The sequence below is a fragment of the Schistocerca piceifrons genome, chromosome 1, assembly GCF_021461385.2.
Source record: "Schistocerca piceifrons isolate TAMUIC-IGC-003096 chromosome 1, iqSchPice1.1, whole genome shotgun sequence".
Classification (NCBI taxonomy): Eukaryota; Metazoa; Arthropoda; class Insecta; order Orthoptera; family Acrididae; genus Schistocerca; species Schistocerca piceifrons.
The window spans coordinates 400021322-400043540 of record NC_060138.1 but is presented as its reverse complement, the minus strand read 5'-3'; the positions used below and the strand labels follow the sequence as shown (position 1 = coordinate 400043540).

General features: G+C 39.4%; 1 protein-coding gene across 1 annotated transcript in view; it reads left to right on the top strand.

Moving 5' to 3' along the window:
* The first annotated feature begins 2725 nt into the window (after positions 1-2725).
* Positions 2726-22219, top strand: part of LOC124729007 (protein FAM161A-like) — a 145814-nt gene continuing 126320 nt past the window's right edge. The window contains exon 1 of the mRNA XM_047248492.1: positions 2726-2763. Within this exon, the coding sequence (XP_047104448.1) occupies positions 2726-2763 (38 nt within the window). The remainder of the gene's footprint in view (positions 2764-22219) is intronic.

The following is a 22219-nucleotide window of genomic DNA, read 5'->3' as shown; positions in this document are numbered from 1 at the left end:
GACATTTGCATTCAACAATCGAAGGTCAGAAGTCAGGTGTGGAAGGTGCATACTCTAAATCAAAGCAACAAAAAACCAAAAAGTGACTATTATTGCATTTTTGCTTTAACATCATCAGCTCACTCAGTGAGCACTTTTATGCAGTGTTGTTACGGGTGACAAATTATGACCCTTTTAAGTTAACTTTTTAAGAAGAAATTAATGACCAAGTCTTAGCAAAGGCAATACACTCAAGCAAACTGCAAGGTGGATATAATATTTTGCATCTGCTGACACAAAAATGGTGTTGTGCATTATGAACTCCTCCACAGGTGTGTCCACTACAGCTGGCCCTTTTTGCCAACTGACATGCGTTTCAGTTGTAGTGTGAGAAAAATGACTGACAGAACTGCATTAAGTGTTGCTACTGCGTGATAACACACTCTTCAGTTTGTCTGGGGAGTCATCACTCATGCACTTATTCCTCTGACCTTGCACCCTCAAATGTTTACATTTCTCACTCTTTATCAAACAACAGTCAATAAAATTCCTTTCTGGACAAGAGTGCACTTCAAATTTGTCTCGATGAAGTCTTCAGCTCTGAACCAGTAGTTTCTAAGGCTTGGAATTGGTAAGCTACCTGAGCACTACTCTCAGACTGCTTTAGATAATGTGAGGAAATGTAAAGTTGATGACTAATTTCTTTCTAATATTTACTGACATCATATATCATCAGTTTTGTCAGATTTTCTGGGAAGTATATGTCTCACTGTAACAGGGCATGCTAGAGCTTATACAGGGTGACAAATGAGTAAGTAAAGATCTACACAGCACGTCTGTAGTGATGCAATGTTGTATGTTAGTTTCTGAGAACTTACAAATAAAACTTCCATGACACCTTTACAATGTAGTATTGGTAGAAAATACAATTAAATTTGTCCCTTGTACCTGCAGTATGTATTTATTCTGTATTTAAGTCAAAAGCAACCTTACAAGTCTTAGCTTCAATATTTCATGAAATAAGTAATTACTGTAAATAACTGTACTGAACACAGCTTGTTTCACTCTTTATCTCACCAGTTTTAGTACAGTTTATGCTTGTGTAATGATTCTTTTTGCTCTTCATTTTGTAAATAATATTTTTACATATTCAATGTCAAGTTACATAAATTGGGCAAATGTAAAAATTTTTTAGAGCTTTCCTCAACCAGCACTGAGCTTGTTGTGCTGTGTCACAACCGGAATGACATATAGGCGTGGGAGCTAATACTGCAATATTGTTGCATACAACTCAGGCCACTGCCACACATTGCTAGAGTGAGATGTCTAAATTGGCCAATTCAGCAAGATGACCTCACTGTGGAAGGAACATATCATTCTGACAGCACTGAAAGTTGCCGTAACAACACACTAATCTTATAAAAGAAGATCTTTCAGCCCACTGATATTGCAGAAAAGGGCCAAGCTGGAGAGCTGAAAGCCACAGTCTTGAGACACTGAGGTGTGATAAAGGCTGCTGACTAACCCAGAAAACCAGGCCATATTTAGTCATCCTCACCAAGACATAATGTCATTGGCTCCAATAGACAATTATAAATAGTCAGGTTTCCGAGCGTTGCTATCTTTCAGCTGCAACGAACCAGAATCGATGTAGGACTTGTGATGTGCTGACTACCGCTCACCAGTTGACTACCACCTTCAATACTGCAGCAGCCTAGTCTGCTGGAATTAGCCACTGTAAGCTGCCAACTTCTCATCCACTGATGTGAAGACCTGTAACCTTCTGTCACCGGCTCACGGAGGACCGAAATGATGGTGCTTGACATACTAACACAGTGCTGCTATAAGTGGGAGGTGTGCTAACCACTGCTGCCCCCAACTGGCATCATGAACAGACACTGACATCCCCGGTCTTCCTCTGTTGGAGAGGCCATGTCACAACTGTGCACTGCTATTGCTGTCCCATGCAGACCTGCTGGAAGTTACTGGAACACTCCCTGTGGGGTCTGTGGGTGTGCCTTAGTCAAAATAGTCATAGATCTGTTGGGCATCATCGCCAGACAACCAATGCCTGCCACCAGCTGGGCCAGCTAGCTTGCACAAGGTCAGTCATGTTGTGTGAGCTGCCGTGATCTAGCCAATGGCCCCGAGGTACTTCAGAATGTGCACATCAGCCAGACTGGTTTGTATTGCTGTGTTAAGTCATAGGGACATCAATTGTACTCTGTGTAATATTTGTTAATCTGCAGGAGCCTGTAGACTTGTTACTTTCTAAGAGTATGTAACATCAGTGAGATGTGAATTTTGTAATTTATAGGACATGAGTTGGCACACATTACGTCATTGCCAGCTACATGTGACATTGGTAGATGATTTGACATTTGACAAAGGACTGTTTTTAAGTGACATTGGGCCATGATCTGGCATAAAAAGTAATTGAGGCCATTTTTTGTGTGTATTATAAGTGTAGTTTTTCCAATGTTTCTGTTGTTGTAATTACAGTTGTGGAATACACAAAATGCCAGTCACATGTGCAGCTACCAGGGACAAGTCTAATGCTGCATTATCAGAACAAGTAACTAAGTTACTGGCAGTGAGTGCTCAGCATAAACAATACAATGAGGAATTACATAGGCAAATAGAAGTTTAGCAATCCTTACAATAGTAGGTATCAGCAGAAGTAAAATCAGTATTGAGTGTACCCCCTCGCCCCTCTTCGGCAGATCCACTAGCAGCCAACTTGACAATGCCTTTTTCCGGGAAAACAGTGAAGGGTGTAACTGTGTTTGTTAACATTGCACCAGGAGTATTTTAAAGCTAAGGTCAGTTTGGCCATAAAAAATAAGCTCATGAGAAATGGTTTCTATTGACAGTAATATTTTACTGAATATCTACTTTACTTTTCAACATAACTGCTGTTCACATCCATACACTTCCTGTAACACTGCACCAGCTTCTTGAACCCTTTTGCATACAATTCCGCCACCTGAGAATTGAACTGGTTAGTAATCCCAGTCTTGAGTCTATCATCATTGTGAAATCATTGTCTGCTCAGCCACTTTTTCAAAAGCGAAAAGAGTAAATATTCACCTGAAGCAAGGTCAGGACTGTACGGAGGGTGCTCAAAAAGTTTCCAATTAAAATACTGAATCTTCTCCCTGATTTTGGCCGTGGTGTGAGGCAGTGGATTGTCATGGAGGATGATTATGCCAGATGACAGTCTCCCGTGGCATTGATTTTGTATTGTGCGTCTCAGTTTGGTTAGTGTTTTACTGTATACTTCAGCTGTTATTGTTGACCCATGGTCCATGAAATCAATCAAAATGATGCCCATTTTTCTCCCAAAAAAATAGTAGCCATTATTTTTCGATTCAAGAATGGGGAGTGCGTAAACTGTTTCGGTTTGGGTGAACTTGAATGGCACCACTGCATTGACCATTGTTTGATTTTGTACAGTATCCATGTCTCATCTCCCATAACAATGTTGGAAAATAAATCATTTCCATCTTGTACATAGCACTCCAAAAACTGTCATGCATTACACATTCTTTGCTCTTTGTGCTGATCAGTGAGCATTTTTGGAACCCACCTCACCCACAGTTTGTAGTAACCCAACTTTTCAGTGACAACTGTGTAAATTGAGGTTCGAGCAGCATTTTGGAGTTCATTGGCCAGACCAATAATCATAAATTGCTGATCACTTCAGAAGCTTTTGGGCCACTTGATCAATGATGTCAGTTCAAATACTTGGCCTGCCAGTCCACTGTTCATTGTAAACATTTATGCGGCCATTTTGGAATTCCTGACACTATGCTTGAAGTTGCTTATCACTCATTGTTTCAGGTCCGTACACTATGCATAACTCATGATGGATTTGCCAGCGAAAATCTAATCATGCCATGCAGTTCATCACTGGTGGGATCTACAATTGTCTTGACATTGCGATCTGTTCACACTGACTGGCAAATGACTGCTGAATCAAACCAGCACGGCAGTAGTTTCCTAAAATGTCGGCAGACAGCAATCTTGAAACTTCATTCAGGCCTACCATCAGTTAAATATGTGTCACTGGCCCCTAGTTTTGGAATATGCCTCATAATAGCTACTGCTGAAGCGACTGATTGTACATATAAAGCCTGTTTAGGCAGGACTAACTTATGGTTAATGGGCAAGGCTAAAGCATGTGTGACATATCACCAAGCACTTAGTAAGGCAGAAACATTTCAGGAGCTAACTGATGACTTGCACCAGCATTACCGCAAACTGAATAGCATGAGATTTCTGAAGGAAAAATTGAGTGGTCTGGTACAAAAACACAGTGAGTCAGTGGAATCCTCCTCAGATATAATCCAAAAGATCAGTGCACAAATATATGGTACAAGCAGAATGCAGAAGCTGATGCAGTTAGTCAACCAGAGGGCTTAATACAGTGGCAGATTAAAAAATTTTGCGCCCCTAGGCACACCATATTATATGCGCCTTCCCCCGCCCACCCCAAAAACATGTTTTAAATAATAACTACTACCCGATCGCTTCACAATTGCCATTTTGGGTGGGAGCGTTGTGAGCTGTTTCCATACTCTGCTGTTTGCTGTTCTGAAGGATGCGTCAGCGGTCTAGTCATGCTCAATCAAAATGTAATATGGTTCCTAAACTGTACTTGGTGTACAGAAGTGGATAAAACAAACTTAAAACTGCATTGTGTTAACACATTCTTCTGTCAAAAGACATACAAAAATGAACACAAGTAAAATAACTTTTCTTTTATGACCTAAAAATTCAGCAGAGCATGTAGGAAACAATGGATTTTTGTTATACATTCACTTTTAATATGTTGTTTTACACAAAAGTGTTGAAAATGAAAATAAGGAAGTTGTGTTACGATCTAAAAATTGAAGCAAAAGTGTCATACATTAGAAATTAATATGTACTTTTACAGAGATGCATTCAAAATTAAAATTAAACTACCATCTTACAATCTAATAACTTGACTGTGTAGCAGATAAAAAAAACTCCTTCTCTATTAATATGTGAATGTATAGGAAATTGTAAGAAATGAATATGAAATAGAGATTTCACCGCATGGACTCATAACTAAATACAGACAAACAAACACAGAACTGGATTTGGTATTACATAATTTTACAGACTAGTGTGGAAAAATCAAATTTGTTTTATAATCTAATAGTTAATATGTAAAGCATTAGGGTTTGTGTAGCTAGATGCTGCATAATGAGTGTACGCAATACCTTTAATCCGTGTAAGAGCTGAACAGTTTTGTACTGCAGCTACTGGTCTCACCATAGCTCTTTCTAATGGTATTAGCAAAGCTTTTACATATTTATCGACAAAACTGGACTACGTTATTTATTAACACTTTGTCATATGACCATACTCTCTGATAACGTATATTTCCGCAATAACTATACATATCAGCAGATGCCAAGAATACATATCAGTTGTAATATACTACAGTATCGGTATGACTTGACTCTATAGAGCCGAGTGGCCTGGGTCATCCAGATATTGTTTAGTATTGTCAGGAGCTTTCAGTCACGTGTGCATGTAAACGAGGTTTAGTTCTGTGTTCTGCCATTGGCAATTGAAAAATAAACAGGTAATACATCCAATGAATGTCCTCTAAGTGGTAATAAAAATTACATTATAATCTTAGTTTTTTAAAACTAATATGAATAAATAAACAAACTCACCAGTCAGCAAAGTTTACATCTGGCTTTGACGGCAGAAAACTCGTTGAGCATATCTTCATAGTTCTGACGGTTATCAGTTAGGAAGTTGGCTTCGAAGTGAAGAATGGACAAGTGTTCAATCTCTCCTCAGACAACGTAGAACGTAGATGCAATTTCAGTCTTTTAAGAACTGAAAACAAGCATTCTGCTGAACAATTTGTAAGTGCCACACATAGAAATATTCTAAGAGCAACATCAGCTTTTGGAAACGTGGACTGTAACCTCTCTTTTCGTAAAAATTTACTCATTTAAACTGGCATACCACTAATTTCAGAAGATTTCAAAAGTTCTGTGAAACATACACATTCACCAGGGAAGGAAGGCTCTAAATCTGTGTCACATGAGACTTGAAGATTTGCTGCACATTCAGCAATATCGTCGGGTGAACTGTTCTTAAGGTCACCGGAAACTGTGAAAGAGTCCAACAGTGTCCTATAGCTTTCTTTCCTCCTCACTAATTTGGTGTACAAGTTGTCGAGTACTGGGAGAAATGTTTCGACTCTAAATTTTTCCCTTCCAGTCAGAAAAACTTCTTCAGAATCCGTTTCTTCATTATCATGAAGTTTGTGTTTTCGTGATCTTATATAGGTGCATCTAAGTCTATATCAGTCACAATCTCCATGGATTTATTTTCATAATAGTTGAACATGCCACAAGTAGATGCAATAAATCCTGCAAGTGATTCATGTAATTCATGCACTATTTTAGTATCAATGTTTACACTTTGCAATTTCAGATTTACACTATTAAACCTCTGGAGTATGTCCTTCCAGACTGTCATCATGAATACTGTTTGTAGTCTGCTGAGTTCATTCAGTAAAGCTGAAGCATCGTTCCACACATGTGGTTTTTCAAATGTATTATTGGCAGTATGTGTGAGGCCACTGATAATGCCCCCCAAATTTTCATGTGGACTTACACTTCCTCTCTTGCTGACCAATGTGTTTTTGATAAACTTTGTACCATTTTGCTTCCTGGTTTCATGAAAGAAAAAAGTTTATCCCAGCATTTTGTAGAAGCAGAGAAAAAATTATAAAGGTTTTGCACTACATTGAAAAAGGAACATGCTTCCCGACAATAGCCTGCAGCACTAGTGCCGACCAAATTCAAAGAATATACTTATATGGATATGGTGTCTGTTCTTTCAGACATGTCCGAAAGAACAGACAACATTGATGACCTGCAGCCATATAGAACGAAATTAGAATTATATATTAATATCTTCAGCTACTAACAGGCGTTGATATACGAGGGCCATTCAGAAAGTAACCTCCGGTTGATTTAAAAAAATACACCAAGTTAAATAAAAATATTTTAATATATACATCTTACAACTACGTCTTTGCACTATTTTTCTACATAGTCTCCATAGCGATTGAGGCACTTATCGTATCTCTTCACAAGCTTTGAACTTCCTTCTGCATAAAAATCACCCGCTTGTGCCTGGAGCCAGCCTGTGACCGCATCTTTGAGCTCTTCGTCGTCATCAAACCGCTGTGACCCGAGCCATTTCTTCAAATGCATGAAGAGGTGATAATCACTTGGCGCCAGGTCTGGGCTGTAAGGTGGATGGTTGATAACGTCCCACTTGAAGGACTCAAGAAGGGCCGTTGTTCTGCGAGCAGAGTGAGGACGGGCGTTGTTGTTGTTGTTGTTGTTGTTGTGGTCTTCAGTCCTGAGACTGGTTTGATGCAGCTCTCCATGCTACTCTATCCTGTGCAAGCTTTTTCATCTCCCAGTACCTACTGCAACCTACATCCTTCTGAATCTGCTTAGTGTATTCATCTCTTGGTCTCCCCCTACGATTTTTACCCTCCACGCTGCCCTCCAATACTAAATTGGTGATCCCTTGATGCCTCAGAACATGTCCTACCAACCGATCCCTTCTTCTGGTCAAGTTGTGCCACAAACTTCTCTTCTCCCCAATCCTATTCAATACTTCCTCATTAGTTATGTGATCTACCCATCTAATCTTCAGCATTCTTCTGTAGCACCACATTTTGAGAGCTTCTATTCTCTTCTTGTCCAAACTATTTATCGTCCATGCTTCACTTCCATACATGGCTACACTCCATACGAATACTTTCAGAAATGACTTCCTGACACTTAAATCAATACTGGATGTTAACAAATTTCTCTTCTTCAGAAACGCTTTCTTTGCCATTGCCAGCCTACATTTTATGTCCTCTCTACTTCGACCATCATCAGTTATTTTGCTCCCCAAATAGCAAAACTCCTTTACTACTTTAAGTGCCTCATTTCCTAATCTAATTCCCTCAGCATCACCCGACTTAATTCGACTACATTCCACTATCCTTGTTTTGCTTTTATTGATGTTCATCTTATATCCTCCTTTCAAGACACTATCCATTCCATTCAACTGCTCTTCCAACTCCTTTGCTGTCTCTGACAGAATTACAATGTCATCGGCGAACCTCAACATTTTTATTTCTTCTCCATGAATTTTAATACCCACTCCGAATTTTTCTTTTGTTTCCTTTACTGCTTGCTCAATATACAGATTGAACAACATCGGGGAGAGGCTACAACCCTGTCTTACTCCCTTCCCAACCACTGCTTCCCTTTCATGTCCCTCGACTCTTATAACTGCCATCTGGTTTCTGTACAAATTGTAAATAGCCTTTCGCTCCCTGTATTTTACCCCTGCCACCTTTAGAATTTGAAAGAGAGTATTCCAGTCAACATTGTCAAAAGCTTTCTCTAAGTCTACAAATGCCAGAAACGTAGGTTTGCCTTTCCTTAATCTTTCTTCTAAGATAAGTCGTAAGGTCAGTATTGCCTCACGTGTTCCAGTGTTTCTACGGAATCCAAACTGATCTTCCCCGACGTTGGCTTCTACTAGTTTTTCCATTCGTCTGTAAAGAATTCGTGTTAGTATTTTGCAGCTGTGACTTATTAAGCTGATAGTTCGGTAATTTTCACATCTGTCAACACCTGCTTTCTTTGGGATTGGAATTATTATATTCTTCTTGAAGTCTGAGGGTATTTCGCCTGTTTCATACATCTTGCTCACCAGATGGTAGAGTTTTGTCAGGACTGGCTCTCCCACGGCCGTCAGTAGTTCCAATGGAATATTGTCTACTCCGGGGGCCTTGTTTCGACTCAGGTCTTTCAGTGCTCTGTCAAACTCTTCACGCAGTATCGTATCTCCCATTTCATCTTCATCTTCATCTACATCCTCTTCCATTTCCATAATATTGTCCTCAAGTACATCGCCCTTGTATAGACCCTCTATATACTCCTTCCACCTTTCTGCTTTCCATTCTTTGCTTAGCACTGGGTTTCCATCTGATCTCTTGCTATTCATACAAGTCGTTCTCTTATCTCCGAAGGTCTCTTTAATTTTTCTGTAGGCGGTATCGTGCAAAAAAACGATACCGGAAGTCAGCATACCACGGCGTTTGTTCTGTATAGCCCGTCGTAACTTTTTTATTGTTTCACTGTACACGTCTTGATTAATGGTCGTACCACGTTCCATGAATTCAACCAACAACACCCCTTTGGCATCCCAAAACACCGTTGCGCCATCAGTTTTCTGGCAGAAAAATCTTGCGAGGCTTTTGTTGGTTTGGTAGGCGAATTTGAATGTGCCCACATCTTTGATTGTTCTTTTGTCTCAGGGTTCACGTACTTAATCCAGGTTTCGTCACCGGTCACGATTCTGTTTAACAATGGTTCTCCTTCGTCCTCATAACGTGACAGAAAGTCTAATGCAGAGGCCATTCTTTGAGTTTTGTGGTGGTCGGTAAGAATTGTGGGCACCCATCGTGCACAGAACTTACGGTAACCCAATCTTGCTGTCACTATCTCATACAAGAGAGTCTTAGAAATCTGTGGAAAACCAGTAGACAACTCCGACATTGAGAAACGTCGATTTTCACGAACTTTTGCATCAACTGTCTGAACGAGTTCGTCAGTCACCAATAATGGTCTACCACTCCTCTCTTCATCATGAACGTTTTCTCGTCCACTTTTAAATAAACGCACCCATTCACGGACAACTCCTTCACTCATAACTCTTGGTCCGTACACGGCACAAAGCTCACGATGAATAGCTGCAGCAGAATATCCTTTGGCTGTAAAAAACCTTATGACAGCACGCACTTCACATTTGGCGGGGTTTTCTATTGCAACACACATTTCAAACTGCCACAAAAACTAAACAAACGCAGGTACGACGTTCACTCGACCACGGCTTGATGCCGACTGAGCTGTTGAGTGCGTGAACGCACAGATGGCGTCGCTACTCCCCCCACAACCCGCACTGTGACCAATCGGAGGTTACTTTCTGAACCGCCCTCGTATATCAACGGGGACAGGTGAAAATGTGTGCCCCGACCGCGACTCGAACCCGGGATCTCCTGCTTACATGGCAGATGCTCTATCCATCTGAGCCACCGCGGGCACAGAGGATAGTGCGACTGCAGGGACTATCTCGTGCACGCTTCCCGTGAGACCCACATTCTCACCTTACATGTCCACACACTACATTCGTAGTGTCCCTACCCAACACACTCATCACTTGTGGAAGACATTCTTACCAAGTCCTGTAAAAGTTCGGGTAATATGTGTGCATCCGCACAGAAGAAGAGGGTCATGGCCGGTCTTGCCAGAACTATATACTTATATGGATATGATGTCTGTTCTTTCGGCCATGAGACATTGAGACAATTTTTTTTCACAAATGCACTGCAGCAATGCTTTTGCAAGAAATCAGATCGAGGAGCTGGGCTTCATGGATAGAAGCAGATCAGTGAATCTGTAAAGATCGTGGACAGAGCTTAGTCTCCTCAGCCTTTGTTGATGAACTGGAATCCATTCAGTGACTCGAGTCCTTTTTTTTAACAGTTACTAAAAGAGACTTGATGGCACTGGGAATTGTTCAACCAACCAACTGTGCAAAGTGATAAGTCAGTGCTAACATATGTCCTACACTAAATAATTGAAACTGGACAGCCGTGTGTTACAATACCTTGAAGTTGCCTAGTAAACTGTCAGCTAAGTTGGCAACGAAATGCTCACATGTCCTAGAACTAATTTTCTGTTTTTAATTCTAAAGGTATAGGAGTTTACCATTCATTTTTTAATTTATTTTGCACATCTAATTCTGTAGGACAAATTGAGGAGCAAATCTCGAAAGCTGTGGATGTTTCAGTGCACAAAATTACAACATAAAAGTAATGTCAGATAAAATAAAATGTTTATGAACCCGAAAAAAGTCAATCCATGTTTATGTGAATGCAATCAACAATATAACACAAGCATCAGCTTAATTTTTCAAGGATCTGCTGACAGAATAGGAGGAGTGACCCATGAGGAAACTCTTCAGTTTTGATTTGAAAGTATGGGGATAACTGCTAAGATTCTTGAATTCTTGTGGTAGCTTATTGAAAATGGATGCAGCCGTATACTGCACATCTTTCTGCACAAGAGTCAAGGAAGTCTGATCCAAATGCAGATTGGACTTCTGTCTAGTATTAAGTGAGTGAAAGATGCTAATTCTTGGGAATAAGCTGATATTGTTAAGAAGAAATGCATATTGAGAGACCAATGTCAGAATACTCAGACTAATAACAGGGGTTGACAAGAGGTTCGTGAACTTACATCACTTATTGTCTGAACCATGTGTTTCTGAGCCAAGAATAGCCTTTGAGAATGGAAGAGTTACTCCGAAATATAATACCATACGTTATAAGCAAAGTAGACAACTTTTCATGTCAAAGTATCACTTACTTCAGATACTGTTCGAATAGTAAAAATGGCATCATTGTCTTTGAACAAGATCCTGAATGTGGGCTTTCCATGATAGTTTACTATTTATCTGAACACCTAGAAATTTGAGCTGTTCAGTTTCACTAATCATATGCTCATTTTGTGAAATTTAAACATCAGGTTTTGTTGAATTGTATGTTAGAAACAGTAAAAAACTGAGTCTTACTGAGGTTTCAGTTGTCTGAGACTGCAGTCGTGTATGTGAGTTGCTTGTGTGTGTGTGTGTGTGTGTGTGTGTGTGTGTGTGTGTGTGTGTCAATTGATGATGGAGGCCTTAATGGCTGAAAGCTTTGTGAGAGTCTTTTTGTTGTGCCTATCTGTGACTCATAATCTCTGCTATATGGTGAGTAGCAGCTTTCCTTCTCATAATATGGAGACTTACTGTGAGTTAGTATTATTTTATTTTCTACAAGCTATGAACTTACATCATGAACTGCACTATTTGAAACAGTGGCAGTGTTGCACACGACATCTCTTACTACCAAGCTAGTGTCATCAGCAAAGAGAAATGTTTTAGAATCGTCTGTAATACTAGAGGGCAAATCTTTTATAAGCAACAGGAGTGGCCCAAGCACTGATGCCTGGGGCACCCCTCATTTGAGTGTGCCCCAGTCAGACCCCACATCCATTAGCAACAATGTGGATAATGATCTTTTGTTTTCTGTCAAACCAAGAAGTGAACGTATTGTGAACTACTCCCTGTATTCCATAATGGTCCAACTTCTGGAGCAATATTTTATGAGCAACACAATCAAACACCTTAGTTAAACCAAAGAAGATGCCTATCGTACGAAACCTTTTGTTTAATTTATCCAGAACCTCACAGAGAGAAGAAAAAAAAAAATACAATTTTCAGTTGTTAAACCACTTATAAAACTGAACTGTACATTTGAGAGCAAATTATGTTATATAAAATGATCAGTAATCCTTACATACACAGCCTTTTCAATAACTTTAGTGAACACTGATGGCATAGAAATAGATCTAAAATTGTCTACATTATCCCTTTCTCCCTTTTTATAAAGTGGCTTTACTACTGAGTACTTTAATCATTCAGGAAACTGACCATTCATAAAGGAAAAATTACAAATATGGTTAAATTCAGCGCTAACATGTGCTGCACAGTACTTTATCATTCAGCTAGGCACTCCATCATATCCATGAGAGTCCTTAGTCTTCAGTGAGTTAATTATTGGCTCAATCCCCACTTTATCAGTATCACAAAGGAGTATTTCAGACATCAATCTTGGAAAGGCATTTTCCAAAAGAGTTATATGATTCCCTGTAGAAACTAAGTTTTTATTTAATACACAAGCAATGCTCAGAAAGTGATTGTTAAATACTGTGCATATATGTGACTTATGAGTAACAGAAATGTTTTTACTATGAACTGACTTTATACCATTGACCGTGTGCTGCTGACCAGACACTTCCTTCGTGACTGATCATATGGTTTTAATTTTATCTGTGAATTAGCTATTCTATTTGCATACCACATGCTCTTTGCTTTCCTAATAACATTTTTAAGCACCTTATGATACTGTTTACAATGGGTTACTGTAGCTTGATTGTGACTGCTTAAAACATTTTGATATAATTCCCACTTTGTTCTACATGATATCCTTATCCCACTAGTCAGCCACATAGGCTGCCTTTTACTGCTTGTATCCTGTTTAGAAGATCTAATGGAAAGCAACTTTCAAAGAGAGTGTTAAGGAAACAACTATATTTGTCTCTTAGGTTATCGGCACAATAAACATCCTGCCACTCTTGTTCCTTAACAAGATTTTAAAAAATCTCTGTTGCCATTGGAATAGATTTCTACATAGTTTGTAATTATACATAACATTTATTTGAGTGCTAAAGCTTTTTAGTGTTAAAATTTGTGCATCATAATCTGAAACACCATTCACCCTTTTATTAACAGAATGCCCGTCTAGTAACGAAGAATGAATAAAAATGTTGTCAATGGCTGTGCTACTGTTTGCCTGCATCCTGGTTGGAGAAAACAGAGTCTGCACCAGATCATATGAATTTAGGAAATATTCCAACATCCTTTTTCTTGCACATTCACACACAAAATTAGTATTGGAGTCACCACTTATAACTAATTTTTGGTACTTGCTATAAAGTGAACCAAGAGCGCTCTCTAGCTTGGGCAGAAATGCTGTGAAGTCAGAGTTAGGGGACCTATAAACAACAACAATTAGAAGTTTAGTTTCACTAAGTACAACTACCCCTGCACAACATTCAAATACCTATTCAGTGAGTGCTCTGAAATGTCTACAGACTCAAATGAAATACTGTTTTTTACGTACGTGGCCACTCGTCCACCCTGCAAAGAACTCCTTGAAAAACAGCCATCTAATGTGTGACTTGGTAAAGGAAGCCTCTGAATCGTCAGATTGTTTAAGTGGTGCTCCAATATAGCAATAATGTCAGAGTCATCGATAAGCAATTCACTAACTTTATCTCTAATACCTATTATATTTTGTTGAAATATGCTAATTCCTTCACTAAATTGATGCCTCACCTCCGCTGAAGGTGATTGCCTTGTAAGAGGGACTTCCTTTAAGCAGGAATACCTGTCAGCTAACTTAAAATTTTTATATTATTTGTACGAATGCTATTCTTAAAGTACTAAGCAAATCCACTTAGTCCTTTTACACACACACACACACACACACACACACACAAAACACACATACTCGGGGGTAATATGTGCTGCATTTTAATTGTTGGTAGCAACCTGGTCATCATGTTGATAATTGTTAGTGGCTGCCATCAAGACTAAAACAGAGCACACATTTGTCAGTGTGTATCTGGAACCTGAGTGTGAATGTGTCAATTACTTGAACTACATTTGTAAAAATAATACACTACTGGCAATTAAAATTGCTACACCTAGAAGAAATGCAGATGATAAATGGGTATTCATTGGACAAATATATTATACTAGAACTGACATGTGATCACATTTTCACGCAATTTGAGTGCATAGATCCTGAGAAATCAGTACCCAGAAAAACCACCTCTGGCTCTAATAACGGCCTTGATCCGCCTGGGCATTGAGTCAAACAGAGCTTGGATAGCGTGTACAGGTACAGCTGCCCACGCAGCTTCAACACGATACCACAGTTCATCAAGAGTAGTGACTGGCGTATTTTGACGAGCCAGTTGCTTGGCCACCATTGACCAGACGTTTTCAATTGGTGAGAGATCTGGGGAATGTGCTGGCCAGGGCTGAACATTTTCTGTATCCAGAAAGGCCTATACAGGACCGGCAACATGCGGTCGTGCATTATCCTGCTGAAATGTAGGGTTTCACAGGGATAGAATGAAGGGTAGAGCCATGGGTTGTAACACATCTGAAATGTAGTGTCCACTGTTCAAAGTACCGTCAATGTGAACAAGAGGTGACTGAGACGTGTAACCAATGGCACCCCATACCATCACACCGGGTGATACACCAGTATGGTGATGACGAATACACCCTTCCAATGTGCGTTCACTGCGATGTCACCAAACACGGATGCGGCCATCATGATGCTGTAAACAGAACCTGGATTCATCCGAAAAAATTACGTTTTGCCATTCGTGCACCCAGGTTTGTCGTTGAGTACACCATCGCAGGCGCTCCTGTCTGTGATGCAGCGTCAAGGGTAGCCATGGTCTCCGAGCTGTTAGTCCATGCTGCTGCAAATGTCGTTGAACTGTTCGTGCAGATGATCGTTGTCTTGCAAACATCCCCATCTGTTGACTCAGGGATCGAGACATGGCTGCATGATCCGTTACAGCCATGCGGATAAGATGCCTGTCATCCCGACTGCTAGTGATACGAGGCCATTGGGATCCAGCACGGCATTCCGTATTACCCTCCTGAACCCACTGATTCCATATTCTGCTAACAGTCATTGGATCTCGACCAAGGCGAGCAGCAATGTCGTGATACGATAAACCGCAATCGCGATAGGCTACAATCCAAACTTTATCAAAGTCAGAAACATGATGGTACGCATTTCTCCTCCTTACACGAGGCATCACAACAATGTTTCACCAGGCAATGCCGGTCGACTGCTGTTTGTGTATGAGAAATCGGTTGGAAACTTTCCTCATGTCGGCACGTTGCAGGTGTCACCACCAGCGCCAACCTTGTGTGAATGCTCTGAAAAGCTAATCATTTGCATATCACAGCATCTTCTTTCCGTCGGTTAAATTCCGTGTCTGTAGCACGTCATCTTTGTGGTGTAGCAATTTTAATGGCCAGTAGTGTATAAAGGCAGGCGGTAACCTCTTCTCCTTCTAGAATTGAAAACAGAAAATTAGTCGCTTCTGAGTGCATGGTAGGACATTTACTCTTTGAGTTCTTCCATCCTGGATTTGTATTCTTGCAGTAATGTCTTGGTTTTGATTACACAGGGTGATTATAATTAAAGTTAAACTTTCAAACCACTGTAGAAATAACACCACTGATCAGAATAACGTCAAATTGTAACGGAATATTATCAGAGAAGGGGGAAAATGTATGGCAGAATAAAAATAAATAGTTGCAAAATTTAGCAATAGATGGTGCTGTAAGCATCATAATTTAATAGTGGTTGACTGCAAATGACACATGAATCATACAGCAATGCCTAAGGTGTACGTTTGATGTTAAACAAACTGTACTACTCAGTGTGGATTTGTGTACAGAAGTGATACTGTTAGTTACGTTAGTCCATCCACCATGACAAGGTCATATCACATCGGATGGGAAAAATTGGTTTTTAATTGTCCTGAGGCCAAAAACCACATAAAAAGCAACAATCCAAATCAAGTTGGTTATTAATTTCCATGTGACTAGCGCAAAACATGTTCAATATGCTGTCCACCGTTTTCTGCAACATGTTGAAATCGAGGAAAAGCATGCTCTACAACCGATCGAAGAGTTTCTGGGTTCATGTTCAGAATGTATTTTCCAATGCATGCCTCCAATGCAGTTAAGTTTGCAATTGGAACACTGAACACATCTTTCAGATAACCCTATAGCAAGAAGTTGCACAGATTAAGATCAGGTGATTGGGACACCCAGGCTGTAGGGAAATGGCAGCTGATAATTCTGGCATTTCTGAAACGGCGCTTCAGCAGCTGCTTAACTGGATTTGCAGTCCGCAGGGGTGCACCATCTTGAATAAAAATGATCCCATCCACACTGCTGGAATGATGTGGTTGTGCAAAAGATGCTCATAGCATTTACTAGTGACGGTACAGGTAACAGGACCGGAAGCACCTGTCTCTTAGAAAAAATATGGCCCTATGATAAATGATGCCCTAAACCCGCACCACACAGTGACCTTTTCAGGATGAAATGGTACTGGTTGATTGAATGTGGATTTTTTGTTGCCATATTTGACAATTCTGTGTATTGACATATCCAGTCAGATGGAAGTGGGCTTCATCTGTGCACAAAATCTTCTACAGCCAATCTTTGTCCACTTCCATGTGAGAAAGAAATTTTAAAGCAAAGGTCACTCTTGCTAGCAGGTCAAGAGGAAGCAACTCATGCACATCGGTAATTTTGAATTGATAGCAAAGAAGGATGTTTTGTAGGATTTTATGCACTGTGCTCATGGGTATGTGCAATGTTCGGGCAATTATCCATGCACTACACGTTTGCACACCGCCACTCATCTCTTCCTACATTGCTGTGGCCACTGCTTCTGCTGATGTCAAATCAATTCGTTTCTTCTTTCTATCAGGTTGCACTCCAAAAGAACCCGTCTTTTCTAATTTCCTAATCATTTTTTCCAGACCCACAGCAGTCATCAGACTAACGCCTGTTTTCAAACCCTTCAGTGTCCGGAATTTCTGCAGAGTGACGTGCGCAGTCATCATTCTTGTGATACAGCTTTACAAGCAGAGCGCAATGCTGCATTGAGACAGTCATGGTGAATGTCGCAGACAGGAAAGGAGGAAAAGTCATGTACCCAGTGTGTTTATATCAACTTCAATGGGTCCTGCACATGATAGGTGTTTTCATTTATGTATTCTGACATATACAGCACCATCTATTGATCACTATTTTTTTTCTTCTGCTGTATGTTTTACCCCTTCTCCAATAATATTCCGTTGCAATTTGACATCATTCTGACCAGTGGTGTTATTTCTACAGTGTTTTGAAAGTTTAACTTTATAATTAATCACCTTGTATATGTATGAAAACTACAAATTTTAGCAGATATGGGAAATAATAGCACTTAAAAAAAAAACAAAAATCTATCAAATAGTAAAAATGTCAGTTACTGAATGTTTGACAGTAATATTTTCAAGTTTTTCTTTTAAACAAAAAAACTACTGATTTCAATTTTAAGTCATCTTCAGTTTAGCCTAATTGGTCATAAAGCTTGCACGGCATCTTTTTGCAGTCCGCTGGAAGACTCCTAAAACCTTGAATTTTTTGTTTGTAGAACTCAAATTAAGGACATTGTAGTTTTATTCTGTAGAAACATCTGCATCTACATCTAGTTTCTGCAAACCACTGTGAGGTGCATGGCAGAGGGTACCAGTTATTAGGGCTTCTTCCTGTTACATCCACAAATGGAAGGTGAGAGCAATGATTTTTTGAATGGCCCCATGCATGCAGTAATTATTCTAATCTAATCCTCAAGATCCCTATGTGAGTAATATGTAGGGGGGTTGTAGTATATTAATAGAGTAATCGTTTAAAACTGGTTCTTGAAACTTTGTTAATAGACTTTCTCAGAATAGTTTATGTCTATCTTCAAGAGTTTTCCAATTCAGTTCCTCCAGTATCTCTGTGACACTCTCTCACAGATTAAACAAACCTGTGGCCATTTGTGCCGCCCTTCTCTGTATATGTTCAAAATCAACTGTAAGTTCTATTTGGTATGGGTCCCACACACTTGCGCAATATTCTAGAGCAGGTCACAAGAGTGATTTTCAAGCAGTCTGCTCTGTAGACTGATTGCACTTCCTCAGTATTCTACCAATAAACTCAAGCCTACCACCTGCTTCACCCATGACTGAACCTATATGATCGTTCCATTTCATATCCCTACAGAGTGTTATACCCAGATAGTTGTATGAGTTGGCTGATTCCAGCAGTGACTTATTCGTATTGTACTCATAGGATACTACATTTTTTCGTTTTGTGAAGTGTAAAGTTTCACATTTCTGAACATTTAGAGCAAGTTGCCAATCTCTGCACCACTTTGAAATCTTATCAAGATTTGACGGAATATGTGCAGCTTCTTTCAGATAGTACTTCATTATAGATAACTCCATCATCTACAAAAAGCCTTATTTTACTATTAATATTGTTTGCAAGGTAAGTAATATACAACATGAACAGCAAGGGTCCCAACACACTTCCCTGGGACACACACGAAGTTACTTCTACATCTGATGACTCTCCATCCAAGGTAACATGGTGTGTCCTTCCTACCAAAAAGTCCTCAATCCAGCCATATGTTTCATTGACACTCCATATGATCATACTTTTGACAATAAGTGTAAGTGTAGAACTGAGTCAAATGCTTTTGGGAAATCAAGAAGTACTGCATCTACTTCATTACTTTGATCCAAAGCTTTCAATAAGTCATGTGAGAAAAGTGCGAGTTCGGTACAACAGCCCGGGTCCTCCCTGGTTCACGTCCACCTGTACAGGATACGATGCCACTCACAGTCAAGTGAATGAGTAATGATAGATGCTGTACTTTCTGCAGAGGAGACAGGATCTGCGGGAGATAGTAGTACTTGAGGTACCTCTGGTACAGTTATCACAGGTACACGATTTTTGAGAGCCCTTCCAATGCACCAATTCACAGCTGCTGCCAACCATTTGACAGTATTCAGGGCAATTTCCAGCTGCCTAAGAATGTCAAACATCTCATCCAGTGTTCAAGAACAGCATTCGCAGCAGGACTGCATTTTGGCTGGTGCGATGTATTACAAGACAGGGAAAAAATAACTTTAAATTAAAGCTGTTGATTGTCTTTTAATGTGTTGAGCTAAAATGTTGCTAATTCCCTATAAGAATTGAAGCAGATATGAAAAACAAGATTTCTATTATGGCAACACTAAAACCAGTGGTAAAAATTAATAATTTCGTTGGCACTGAGATGGTCATTCTGTTCAAGGTACCCCATTATGTTTGAGCTCAGAATATGTTCTAAAATTCTCCAACAAACTGATGTCAAGAATATTGGACTGTAGTGTTGTGGATCACTTCTGCTACCCTTCTTGTAGGTGGGTGTGACCTGTGCCTTTTTCCAAGAACTTGGCACAGTTTTTTGTTCGAGGGATCTGCGATAGATTGAGGTTGGAATAGAGGCTAACTCAACTGCAAATTCCTTATACAGTCTGACAGGGATTCCATTGAGCTGTGGGGATTTGCTCAATTTTAATGATTTCAGCAGTTTCTCAATGCCACTGACGTTAATACTTATTTCATTATCTTTTCAGTGGTTCAAGGATTAAACTTGGGCAATTCTCCTCGTTTTTTCTTTGTAAAGGAGCATTTGAAACCAGAGTTAAGCATTTCAGATTTTGCTTTGATACCCTTAATTTCAGTTTATGTCTCATTAGCTAGGGACTGGACACTAACTTTGGTGCTACTAACAGCCTTTACATATGACCAGAATTACTTTGGGTTCTGTGAAATGCCATTTGGCAATATTTCGCTATGGTAGTCATTAAAGGCATCATGCATTGCTCTTGTGACAGCCAAATGTGTTTCATTCAGCATCTCTCTATCTATAGCCCTACACTTTGTTTCACACCTATTATGCGGTAATCTCTCTTTCTTTAGAAGTTTCTTTACAGTGATTGTATACCATGAAGGTTCCCTCCCACTATGAACTGTTCTACTGGGTACATATCTATCCAGTGCATGGTCAACTATTCTTTTAAACTTGAGCAGAGTTCCTCTACATGCTTCTGTCCTGTGCTAAAAGTTTCAAGTTTCTCATTGAGATATGACACTACTGATTTTTTATCTACTTTACTGACCATAAATATATTTCTGCTTGTTTTAGTTATTCTTTGTACTCTGGAAATCATTGTTGCCACAACCATATAATGGTCACTGATACCAGTTTCATTGTGTACATCCTCAAAGAGGTCAGGTCTAATTGTTGCCATTAAATCCAATAAAATTTTCATCATGAGTGGGGTTCCTAACTACCTGTTCCAGATAGTTTTCAGGGAAGGCATTTAGTAATGTTTCACTGGATGTATTTCATGCCCCACACTAGCAAAACTGTAATTTTCCCAATTAATTGTTGGATAGTTAAAGTCGCCACCAATGGTTACAGCATGACTGTTAGCAAACTTGAAAACAGAGTTAATTTATGATAAATGCAGATAATACGTAGGGCTACTCCTCTTTAAGGGAGAACTAGATGTAATACAATATGTTAGTTGGAAAATCTGTACAGTAACTAAATTGCAAATACCAATTTGCTATAAATTGCTTATAGATTATGCAGAGGACCATGGTAGCTTCTGAAAATTCTCAGTAACACAATTGGTATCTTCTCAAAATTCTCAGAAACACAAGTTTATTTGCACTGATGTACAATGAAATTTAGGGGCGATGTATTCGTTGGCACTAGCTGTGAACCACATATGCTGATTTGCCATGAAATAAATTATGTACCCAAAACATTCATACTGATGAAAATATAGTTTTGTAAGCCTCTGATAATTCTCAAAATAACCTATTTCCCATGTAACTGTACAATAAAATTAGAGAACACTGTTTTGAATTAGGATTGGCCTACTGTTCTCCAAAATTTTAAAAGAGCACAATTAAGGTTAAGCCTATAATTGATAATAACTGTAGGAGTTTATCATGGCCCTCATGAATGTTCAAAATTTCGTAATGTATCACTGTACAAATGGGTTTTGGTATACCAATGAAAGATTATGCAGAAGTGATGCAAACAGTACAATATGGGAATCTAGTTCTTTAAATCAGCACATGATCTTGTGCACGTGGTTTCACAAAAAGGAAAATTCCTAACTCGATTTTTATACACAAGTAAACATATGTATTGCACAGATCTTTCACTTAGCTGATTCTGTACACACTTCTACATTTGCATGCTGTAGAAGAGCACTGCAGCATGAGTTTCTCTTGATCAAAATCGCTAAAATGTGCAGCAACAACAAAGCACATCTTCTACGATTGCAGCTAACATGTGTGCAAAATGTAATTAAAACTGGAGACATTCAGGTGAGGATGATTCCTAAAACTGGCTCACATCATGTGGAATGACCCAGTTGGTAGCAGAGGACAATTCTGTCACTGCATTTTATAATGGAAGGTAGAGTGAAGAAAATCAAGCTACCTTCCTAGCAGCTGTGAACATAGAGAAAGCTTTTGACAACATAATGTGGAATAAGATGTTCAATTTCCTTAGGATATTGGAATGAAAATGTAGAAATAGATGAATGTTCTAAAAAACTCAAATGGGTGTAACAAATTTGGAAGCTCAAGAAATTGAGTAAGGCAAAGTTGCAGCTTACCATCACCGTTGTTCAGTTTGTGTTAGACAAGCAATAACGGAAGTACAGAAAAATTTCAGAACAAGAAAAAAATTCGTGAGGAACAGATATCAGTACTAAAGTTCACATACTATACAGCCCATTTGTCCCAATATAAAGAAGACCTTTTGAAAGTACCAGAATATAGC